The sequence below is a fragment of the Symsagittifera roscoffensis genome, chromosome 4, assembly GCF_963678635.1.
Source record: "Symsagittifera roscoffensis chromosome 4, txSymRosc1.1, whole genome shotgun sequence".
NCBI lineage: Eukaryota > Metazoa > Xenacoelomorpha > Acoela > Convolutidae > Symsagittifera > Symsagittifera roscoffensis.
The window spans coordinates 10917742-10929046 of record NC_087065.1 but is presented as its reverse complement, the minus strand read 5'-3'; the positions used below and the strand labels follow the sequence as shown (position 1 = coordinate 10929046).

Here is an 11305-nt window from a genome sequence, read left to right as displayed (position 1 = left end):
ATAGTTATTAGACAGGTTTTGATTTAAAAAAAACTCAGCCAAAAACCAAAAACAATTCTAAGGATTATAGAAAATCAATCTGGACAGTCTGGCTGTTCTAATGTAACTCCGAGAGTGACTTTGTGAAGTAATTTAACAATGGTTTTGTTTTTACTGCAGTATATAGTCATGCAGAGCTGTTATGTTAAACAGTTTCCGTTACTTATAAACTCTGCTGAATTACTGTTCGTTCACTCATGCAAACTGATATTTGAGCCGTTCGGTCACCTAATTGGAACTTGTGTTTTAATTGTTTAAAGGAAAATCAAAAAATATAAAGATAGCCGGTTACTGTGCAAGTAGCAAAGCTTGTTCCGATCATATTCCGACCAATACCGTTTTCAAAATAGTATTTTTTTCGTGCTGTGGTGACAAGAATAGAACAAAAATTGAAATTAGGCATATTCGACAGTCATAGAACAATAGGAAGTTTGGGCAACACTTGTTGTATAAGTGACTAGAAAAGAAAAAACAAAATCATAAAAAAAACAAAAAAAATTGTCAAAAATTTTAATTTTTTTTTGTATAAATGTTTTCAATTTTGGAAGTTTTCCTCTAATCATGACTGATAGGGCTTAATTATGATGTTTCGCTCGACCAAACTAATGATTATTAGTGATTCCTTATTTTGCGTGGAAAACAAAAAAACTAAAACACACTCGAATACAAAGTTCCTCCCTATTTTCAATGGTCGGAACCAAATCAAAATTTGATAGTATTCGTTCACTTAAAAACCTAGTTTAGATATGAGTTCATTCAAGATATGTGAGATATACCCTACGCATGTTTCTGGGTTAGCTAGCTTCAAAACTAATAATTGGATTTGAAAGTGCAGTAAATCCAGTACCGTTCATTCGATGGTTCAGTATTTCAGTGTTGATTTGGACCATACGATGATTAAACTAAAATTTGGAACATGCTTATCAGAAAAATAGTTGGTAAAATCAACTCAATTTTAGACAAAAAGTAGACAACTTTTTGTTCGCAAAAAAACTGCCAGAACGAAAAGGATGCAACTTATTTCAGAAAATTTGGACCCAAAGTTTCACCAACAAATGGGCCATTATTGATCTAATTTGTTTGATAATTAATTACCCAACAATTGCCGTGTAATTTATCGATCATATCTAAAACTCAGCCCAAATGTCTTTTTCAGTCCAAAAATTTTGAGCAAAACCGAATAATGAAGGAAAATTCAGCGAAAAACCATAATTTTACGGAAATAACAAAACTGGCTTTCTTAGCGTGGTCATCCTATATAAATTGACTTGGCACTTGTTGCTTTCAAAAAATCTCAAAAATAAGTGCATCTCAAAAATCTCAATCTTGAAAATAATTTTAAGTCTTTGTTGCCGGTACCAGACGTGTTTTTCGGACTTCGTAAGGCAATCTAATCAATTTAGTTCTTGCTAAATTCAGCTCGTTTTGTAGGAGTCTAGGAGCTTCAAGCCGAAGGGACTTCAGGCCGAAATTTAAGCTTTACAACCACCTCAAATCACTATTTTTTCATCTGTAAAACGTTGCTTTTCAAAATTGTTAGTAAGTTTAGTCCATAAAAAAAGTTATTCATGACAATTAATCACATAAGATTGGCATCCGTTAATAATATCAGCCGATTTTTGAAATGCATAAATTATAAACAAAGAAAATTTTGATCAACCATGTTTTATTTTTCAGCTTGGAGGCTTAAATTTTATGAAAACGCCAAAAACTACTCAAGAAAAATCATGAAATTGAGAAGATCTTTAAAAAAGTTTTCAAATTGTTCACATTTCAAAATTTTCGGCTTGAAATCCCAAAGTTTACGATTTGGCTTGAAGTCCCGTCGACTTGATGTCCGGCACCCGTTTTGTAGATCATTGTTTTGATTTCCTGATATTAACGACAGACAATTTTTTCTTGATTTATGAAATCAACAACTTGAAACTGTTTCAACAAATTTTTGAGCATGGATTTATGAAAACCTTCAAGATGTAGAAAGTTAATAAAAATTTAAATTAAATTTGAATTGTGATATTTAAGTCTGAAAGTGTCTACATATTTAGATAGAACAACAACGAAACAATTGATACAGGTTATAAATTAATCATAGAAGAATAAGCGTCTCTAAACAGCTGGGTTTTTGGTACTAAATTGACAACACAGTTACATCTGTTGGCGTTCAAAAATACAAACTTCGTACAAAATTTTTTTCTATCAGATGGAGTATAAATCAGCATAACTTCATCGTTAATAGTTCATGTTACCTTAACACTCATAGACCAAAATTTAATCTAATGTCTTCTTTAAAAAAATGATTTTAGTTATGTCTTTGAAATTTCGAAAATCCTGTTTTAATATTTTGGCTCAAAATCATAGCAAATTTTTGCACAATTCTTTTTTGGCTTTCAGTTTTGGTTCCATTCGTGAAGCTATAGGTTATTTGTGACCTCCCTCCAGATACTTTCCAATTCCTTTCCTTTAGATCCAGGTCAGTTCTGGGCCAGCCAATCATTCATTGTTGATTTTGGATTCAATTCTTTTCAATTTTAAATATTATGGAGTGTATCAAGTTTGCGATATTTGGCCGTTTGTCTGTTCGCCTAAAACAAATTTTGAAGAGATTTATAAATTGAAGACTTCGGGAGATGTTCACGTATTTAAGTGTCTATTTAGCATCATTCAAGATAAAATCTGAAGGATCTAGGAAATTTGCGAGGGTAGGAATTTGCTCAAAAAAGAATTTGCCAATATCGCCCAGCAGATAGCCCTAAGTAGATCTAGTTAAGTTTACTGAGCGAGATGCAATTTTTAGAGAATACTTGCCAGAAACGTTATTTTTCGGTATTTTGGAAGATTTGGGATTTTTTTGGTATTTCTAAAAACTAAATTTTTTCATTTTTCCCGAAATTAATATAACTAAAACATTAATTTAAACTTAATAAATTTGGTGGCGTCCTTAAAAGAACCTTAACAAAAAAGGATTTCATAGACTTTTTGGGTTACGAGGGGTCGACTACCTGAAAAAAGAGGGACTTTTTGTCATAAGAAAAAATAAATTGAAGCTTCAGTAAAAAAATACCTGTAGAGAGTGTTTGGTAGTTAGACATGGTCGCATTGTTCCCACTTAGCTCGTCTTCGTCTATAGTGTAGTTCTGGATCGAGTTGCGATGCTTCAAGGAACCACCGGATCCTCCTGAACTCTTCGAGTTACTTTTACCCCTTGTCAAGGTCGACGTTGAGAACCCTGCTGGACTATTATTCTCACTGTTGTTCGAGAGGTCTTTTAGGTTTTTAAACGAGGCGAAGTCGTTTTCAGTCGTCCCGTGGTATGTGTTTTGGTACGGTAATGACACCGGGTGGTTCCCAGTTGTGTACTTCGCGATAAGCGCCGGACTGTTTAGAGTTTTGAGGGGCTGCGGTAGCGCTATGGTTGTGACAGGACTCGACAAATTACTATGTATAATCGGTCCTCGGATCTCCGCAATCGGATGAAACGACGAAGCCATAGAGGTCATGTTCGTATTGTAAATTGAGTTCGGACTCATCATAGAGTTGTACTCGTATACATTCGGCTGTGCTCGGAAAGCCGACGATGTAAGGATACTCGGAAGCCCCTGAGGTCCCATAGGGGGGGTTGGTTGTCGGACTTGTTGGTTAATCATCCCCATTTGGGGGTTGTTTTGCATGCTGTTCTGAAGTTGTTGCTGGAGTTGGTGTTGGAGGAATGTCTGGTCGTCCATTACAACTGGACTGCTATTCACTGAGTGCTCGGAGCATCCAGAGCCCAGAAGGGATCCTTGCTCTATATTGGTCTAAAAAAGAAGCAGTCGCTATTCGCTACTCGGAAATTAGGATATATTGAGTGAAAATATAATTCCGGCACATTTTGCAGAACATGTTTTCATAGATGTTTGTTTATTTAGTTCCAAATGGTTCCACCTTTGATGCTATTTTATATTTTACTGCATCAACTGTTTTGGCCGACTGACCCTGAAGTTTTTTTTATAGGTGTCTTCTAGCAGTTAATATACACAAAAAATGGAAATCAGCCCCCATTGCATTTTTTGTTTTCAAAAAGTGAGTTCTGATTAATTAGATTTTGAGTCGACCTTGGACAAATCACAAGCTACATTATTCAAAATATCCACTAAAAATTTACAAAAAAAAACATTTAAGTCATCTAAAACAGTCAGATATTTAGTGCATAATAAGAAAAAACTATAGATGTTTCTAATACTAATTCAACTAAAAAAACGCGACCACCCCCTGCTCCCGACCATGTTCTTTAAGACTTCACATTCCTTTGGCGACATTTGTATCATGAATTGATCTTAACACTGTATCTGTTAAGTTATCCTTTCGACTTTCGAAGAAACTAACGGAATGTATGTAAGTAAACTTATTAATATTAATTGTTGCCTATATTTTGCAAAGAACCTTGAGTTTATCTTGACTTCCTGGTCCTATTTTGTTATTTAACGCCGACTTAGGCGTTGTGCGATCAATGATGGTTCAAAGATTCAAAGGTGTTTGTTCAAAGGTGTTTTTGTTTGCCATTCTGACGGGATTTCTGATTGAAGCCAAATTATTTGATGCAGCTTTGATGTGATTAACAGGCAAATATAATGATTCCTTATAACTGAGGTTAATAGTTAAGTTGTGTTCAATGGACTGATAGAAGTCTGAATGGAATCAAACATCACTTGACGGACAGACTGATTGAGTTATAAATAACTGCACTTTTGAACCTCTCAATGCAAACAAAAACAAATAACAAAGCAAAAGGATAACGAAAACTGGCAAAATAAAATGATGTTTGGTTATAGAAAAACCAAGTAATGATTTGTTTTGTTTGCAAAGCGTGTTAATGGACGTTTTCTTTTGGAAAAAAAAAATAAATTTTTTGATGAACTACTGTAACTTTTCTTAAAATTGATAAACAGATTCAAAACTTCATAAAAATGCTTATGAGTCGCCATTCCAGCGTTTTCTTTTTTCACAATTCCAGCTTTTTTCTAGCTTAAAGCGTTGTAAGTCTAGCTAGGGGCATATCTAGGATTTAATAGAGGGATGGGGTGGATTTTCAAAAAGAAAACTTGAAAAATTTGTCGACTTTTTTTTAGATATGCTGAGCTCTCCCAAATCACTGCAATGATCCTTCTTTTTAGATCGGCGCGCTTTGCGTTTTTCGGCGCGCTCAAAGTGAAGATATTGGCACCAAGACGCCGTTAGAAAAACTTTTTGGGGTCAGCCAAAAATGGTCTTCTCGAAAGAGTATCAAAGGGTAAACCTTTTGGGTAGGCAGGGGGTCGAAAAAGTTAACCCCCCCCCCCCCCCCCCTAGCTCATAATTTTTAGACTATTGGACATAAAAATTTTGGACGATCGACGGTTGTTATGACAAGACAGTTAATGACGAGCACAAGTAAGCATGACATACATGTGTGGTTTGCTGACAGAAACATGGTTGCTGCTCGTGACAACATTGGGCGCTAGAGGGCGACGAGTTAACATGTTCAGCAGTGGGAGTTGGTAGTGATTTGAGCGAATTTTTCAGTTTCAAAGAGGCTGCATTCGATGAGGATGAGTTGTTTAGATCGGTTAGATTTTGGTCTTCACTCAGATTCGAACCGGCGTTGTAAGGCAGTTGAGAGGGTGCGATAACAGCTGTAGGTGGTCCCCCAGTTGGCTTTGAAATAACACTGTATGTATCCCTATCGCCAACTGAAGACAAAGCAGTCACGTTTGAAGACTGGTACGAATGCAAAGGCGACGTATGTTCCGACCCATCCCTTGCACCATGTATCTCTCCGATCATTCCGATAGGAGAGTAATCATAATTCGACGGCTGAACAAACAGTGAACCGGATCTCTGATGTTGAGCAGATCTGTCTGACGTCATCATTTCTTGTCCGCTAGAGGGCGACAATACAAGTGGCTGCGGTAGTTGTTGATTAGCCACACTCGAATTAATGAAGTCGGATTGAGGAGAAGAGGTCATTAAGTATCTGGGGTTGCTGTTATTGTAACTCGAAGTCGCATTTGCCGGTGTCTGTTGTTGACTTCTTCCCAGAAATCGCCAGCCGTCCATAAATCCAACTGATGCGCCTCGAGAAGGCGACGGCGCCTGTTGGGAACTCGGAGATGCACTGCTTCCCCGATTCTGGTTCGGCATCACTCCGAGGAGCATACCGCTGTTCGGATTCCCAGCGAGGAGGTGTCCTGGCTGCATACCGACGATGCTGTTCATGGGGGGTGGGGTCGCGTGCAGGGAGGGGGGATTTGTGATTGAGCCAACGGGGGATGGGATCATTTGTGAGAAAGCGTTGGTAGCATTCGATGATGAGAGCGAGGGACAGTTCTGCTGAAGCTGCTGCTGTTGCAGTTGGTGCTGCTGTAGCTGGTGTTGCAATTGGGCGTGGTGGGTGGGGGAATCTAGTTGGTGTTGTTGTAGTGGAATGTGTTGGGTGTGGGTGGGGGGAGGGGTAGGCGTGGTGGTTGGGGAGGTGGTCTGGTGTTGCTGGTGTAGTGCAGCAGCTACTTGGTGATATATTACTCCACCTACCGACTTCCGCAGCGAACTCTCTCTACGTTTCATTTCCTCCTCCATTTCTGAAAATAGTCCAATTTCTCCATTAACAAAACCCACTAAAAATTTGGGGCGTTAGCCTGAATTTCTTTTTTTTAAAACAAATATTTTACATGAGTTTTGTAAACATGTTGACAATTTTTTGGAGTTTAAATCTTTTTCTAAATGCCAAACTTTTATTGAAAACTAATTTACGACTAAATTCGTATTAAAAAAAGTTGAAATATTTCACTACCTCTCATGATGACTTTGTTGGTGATGTTGTTTTTCAGTCTCTGCTTCTGCACCACAAGACAGGAGAGGGAGATGACAGTTGCTATTATCACCAGGGACACACATCCCCCGATCACCAGAATCAGAAGCAGGTTGTTCTCAGTGCTATCACTGAAGAAAACAACAAACAAAAACATCATTCGGTGGTAATCATGATAGAACTCCACCAAGAGCCTTTAATTTCTGTTCAAGTAAAACATAAGTTTTTCAACCACCTCCTTTTAAAAAAAAAGGAACTTCAATTGAAAAAAAACACTTATACAAGTTTAAATGTTAACCTACAGTAGTAATCAGTTAGCTAGAGTAGTATCATATTCAGTTCATTCAAATCAATCGCATGTTTCGGGGGTATTAAACTTCTTTGCCACTAATCTTTTGAATAATTTAATTATTGTTTTCCTTCAAGTTTTTTGCGCCGAATATGCTTTTTGGAAAAAAACTTGGCGAGCCAAAAAACATAATATATGGTAAAACTGTACCTAAAAATGGGTTATTTATTAAGTATCACCAGAAATGGAAGTATAAGGTTTTTATTTGCCCACCCCCTCCTCACTTCATGTAAAAATGTCATTTGGAAGCAACTTGGTGTGCAGAAATTCCAGAAGAAAATCATTTGATCCTTTGGCAAAACATGGCTTGATTTGTGTTTTCACATGTGTAGTTGAAGTTTTCAGGAACATAGAGTCATTATATTTAGGCGAGTCGCAAAACAATCATTGTCTGGTCTTCCATAAACACCCACGTGAACTAATGGTAAATATTGTTTTAGTCTGATTATTCTAGTGGCAGAGATCGTAGAAATAAGGAAGTTAGCAAACAATTAGGGCTGTTTTCAATGGCTTCAACAACAAACAGACCTTCATTTTCAGGACCGTTGAGTTTAATTTATGGAGGTTATACCTTGACGATAAAAACAAGTGGTTTTTATCACTTAAAGACAATAAATCCAAGTTTGATCTGAATAACTCATAGCTCAAAAAATTGTTACAAGAAAAGTTTTGGCCAAAGTTTTGAAAAAGTTTGAACAATCGAACCAATCCACTTCATGAAATTTGTTAAAGCATGAATATAAGGATCTAATAAAATATCCAACAAAGTAAATTTTGGCCAAAAAAAAGAAATTTATATATTGTGAATTCACTTTTAATCATTGCATATTGGCTTCATTTCAAATTGGCTTTGATTACTTTTCCTTATTTATTAATCTGAAACACCTGTTCAGATAATCAGATAAGAATAGACGGTATATCAACTCTAATAAAAGAATCGATTTCCTAATTTAGGGGAAAATAAATTAAGTACTTGGTATTATTAAAAAAACCGAAAAGCTATTATACTTAAGATATCCTTTTCAAATGAGTATTATGTATGATTATTTGTCTGTCTGAGTAGTTTCTTTAGCGAAGAAAAAAACTGGGGTTCTATTTCAACTTTTATAAGGTCGCAATAAGGTCGCAAGCTCGCAAGAATGAAAGAAAGTAAAGCTAATTTTTGATGAATTTTGAAGCCCAAAAAGTTCAAACTCGCATGCATTACCTTTTGTTTGGTGGGTTTGTAGTTTCCAATGAAAGACCTGCTCCACCTCCGGCTGAAATACAGTGAATGTGACAAAGAAGTTGATTGCGAATTAAATTTCATAGAGCATTTAATGCTTATAGGATCTATTGGTCTAATTTTTGCATTTTTTCAATACCATATTTTTCATTTAACTTACTCTAAATTAATAAGAAGAAAAGCTCAAAAGTTAAATCCGGGCTTTTCATTGTTGTTGTTCCGACCCTTGAAAATGGGGAGGAATTTTTAATTGGGGTGTGTTTTTTTTCGGGTGTGTCGAGAAAAAACTAGTTCGAAATGTTTGATTTTTGATCTAATTTCGAGCGAGTAAAGCAAGCGAGCAGGCTTATTATGGAAAAATAAACCATAAAATTTTGGTTGAACTCCAGTAAAAATAGTTTTTAAAACTTTTTCAGAGCCACCTTTTGGAAAAAAATTTTGAAAAGGAAAAAAAAATTAGAACATTTTTGAATTTTTTTGTTGTCTTTTTTCAACTAAAACCGTTGCACGATTTGCCCATCTTATTATGACTGTCGAATATGCCTTACTTTTTGGTTTTCTTAAGATATTTTTAAAACACATCACGTAAAAACCACACTATTTTGAAAAAAAAATCTATGAAAAAGCGTTTTATGTATTTTTTTTCACGTCATTGTGCTACTTACTTGCACAGTCACCGGCTAACCCTGTTCTTTTTTTCTCTTTTTTTGTTTTCCACGCTAAATTGGGTAACGCAAATAAGCATCCAATTGGGCTGAGTGATATATTATGAAAAAACTTTTTCAGTCGTGATTCGAACAACATTAAAAACTTCCAAAACAAAACCCGAGTGTCGAGAAAAACCGGTTTGAAAATTTTGGTTTTTTTGTCTTATTTTGATCAATAAAAGTTAAACAACTTGTTAGGTTGGTCATTTAGGCCAAAAAAATTTAATTTTTTTAATGAGAAACTAGTTTTGAAAGATATATTTTGCACTTTTTTGGCAAGAAAAGTTTTAGAAAAAAAATAGAAAAAATTTCGAAATTTGTTTTTGATGTTTTTCATTATTTTGGTTGTTATTTTTTTGATGACAACTGTAGTCAATTAAGTTAAATTTACTAATTTATTATGTGTGTATAGTTTTATCATCACACCACGTACAAAAACCGACAATAATTTGAAGAGTTTTTAATTGTATTTTTTTTATGAATATGGTCGTAGCGTTCTGTGAAACTTGCACAGCAATCAGCTATCTTTTTTATTTCAAATTTTGTTGGTTCTTGTATATGGTTCATTTGATTTATGATGTTGTTGTTTATAATATTCGAATAGTCTTTTTCAGTTAAAATAAGAACATTTCTCAAGCTGTTTGAAGGTCATAGACTTTAAACCTGCTTTTTTTCAAGATTAGTCAGTCAAATGTTATGTTCCGTCAATTGAAATAGCGGGAAAACTTTGTACTCGTTTGTGTTTTTGTTTTCCCCGCGCAATCAGGTAGCACAAAAAATCATTGGAATATGTCGATTGTTATATCATATTAAAGACTTTTCAGCCCTGATTCGAACATTATAAATTCAAAAAAATATCATACTTTTAAGAAAAACCGGTTAAAACAGTTTTTTGAGTTTCAGTTCAATTTTGCGCGAATAAGGCGAGCAAGCAGATCTATTATAACGGGGTAGGTGAGGAATTTTACTTTCACTCCACTATTACCATTTCTCAAAAATTTTCAAATGTCATTTTTGGGAACTTTTGCGTTATTTTGAGATTTTTATAATGTTTTTTGTTTTCTTGTTCTTTTATGACAAAAACGGTTGTTGCATATGATTTTTTTGAGAGGCTGCTTTTGATTTTCCGATCTTTGAAATTTTTTTCGAGTTTCATTCTAATTTCAAACGAGTAAGCAATCGAGTAACGTTGTTTATCTGAAAATTTTGGAAAAGGAAAAATTTTTTAACCAATTTATTTTAGTAAAACTAAAATTATTTAGCGCTTGCTAGGCAAAACAAAACTTAACAAGAGCAATTTAGGCAAAAATTTTTCCAAAAGTATTCAAAACCATTGAGAAACTTTTTTGAACTTTTTTAAGTTTTGTTTTCAGTTTTATATTGGTTATTCAATTTCTCTGAACAAATGATGTCGATTATGCCTTATTCTCGTTTGTATAGTTTCTCATCACACTTCAATTTGAAAAAAAAAGAAAAACTTTGATTTTTGTAGATTTTGATGAATATGATCGAAACATTCTGTGCTAAATGTGTGTTTTAATTATAATTCTACCTTTGGTTTTCTTCACAAAATCAAGCACCCTAAACAATCATCGGAAGTGTTTGAGGGTTATATTATATAAAGGTTATTGCAATGTTGATTCGATTCCTACTAAAAACAATTACCAAAAAAAAATAACGCTCTGTAGAGAAAAACCGGTTTGAGTTTTTTTTATCGAATTTTGAGCAAAAAACTGAGCAAGCAGGCTTATATTACGCAAATAAGACAGTAAAAACCATTCTGCTCTCCGAAAATTTTCTTTTTTTTTCTTTCCAGGGATATACTTAGAGCCTTCTGAAAACAGAAAAAAGCTATTAAACCAAAAAAAATTCTGCAACTTGAAAAAAATAGTTAAACTTTTTTCATTTTTCTGTGTACTGATTACTTTTTTGATCAAAACGGTGCCGAAGTTCGGTATTCTACTCTCAATATTAAATGTAATTATTTTGTAGGCTTTTGTTCAGATCCCCTCATAGCTGAACGAACAAAAACCACTACATTTTTTCGAAAGTTTCTGTTCTTTTTGCCCAGCACAGCAGTCGGCTATCCTTTTTTTGTAATTGGTAGTGTAGATTGCTTCTCGGTTCATTAAAAGTTTTCCTTATTTTGTGAGTTTTCAATA

General features: G+C 34.8%; 1 protein-coding gene across 3 annotated transcripts in view; it reads right to left on the bottom strand.

Moving 5' to 3' along the window:
* Window positions 1-2015: 2015 nt before the first annotated feature.
* The window catches only part of LOC134843616 (uncharacterized), a 54630-nt gene continuing 45340 nt past the window's right edge, over window positions 2016-11305 (bottom strand). For 2 of the 3 annotated variants that reach the window (XM_063859779.1, XM_063859780.1), the window contains exons 9-13: window positions 8419-8470; window positions 6845-6993; window positions 5461-6632; window positions 3101-3833; window positions 2016-2621 (exon numbers count right to left, since the gene is read on the bottom strand). In XM_063859779.1, coding sequence (XP_063715849.1) covers window positions 2587-2621; window positions 3101-3833; window positions 5461-6632; window positions 6845-6993; window positions 8419-8470 — 2141 coding nt within the window. In that variant the 3' untranslated portion in view covers window positions 2016-2586. The remainder of the gene's footprint in view (window positions 2622-3100; window positions 3834-5460; window positions 6633-6844; window positions 6994-8418; window positions 8471-11305) is intronic. The other variant, XM_063859781.1, reaches the window with a different exon arrangement.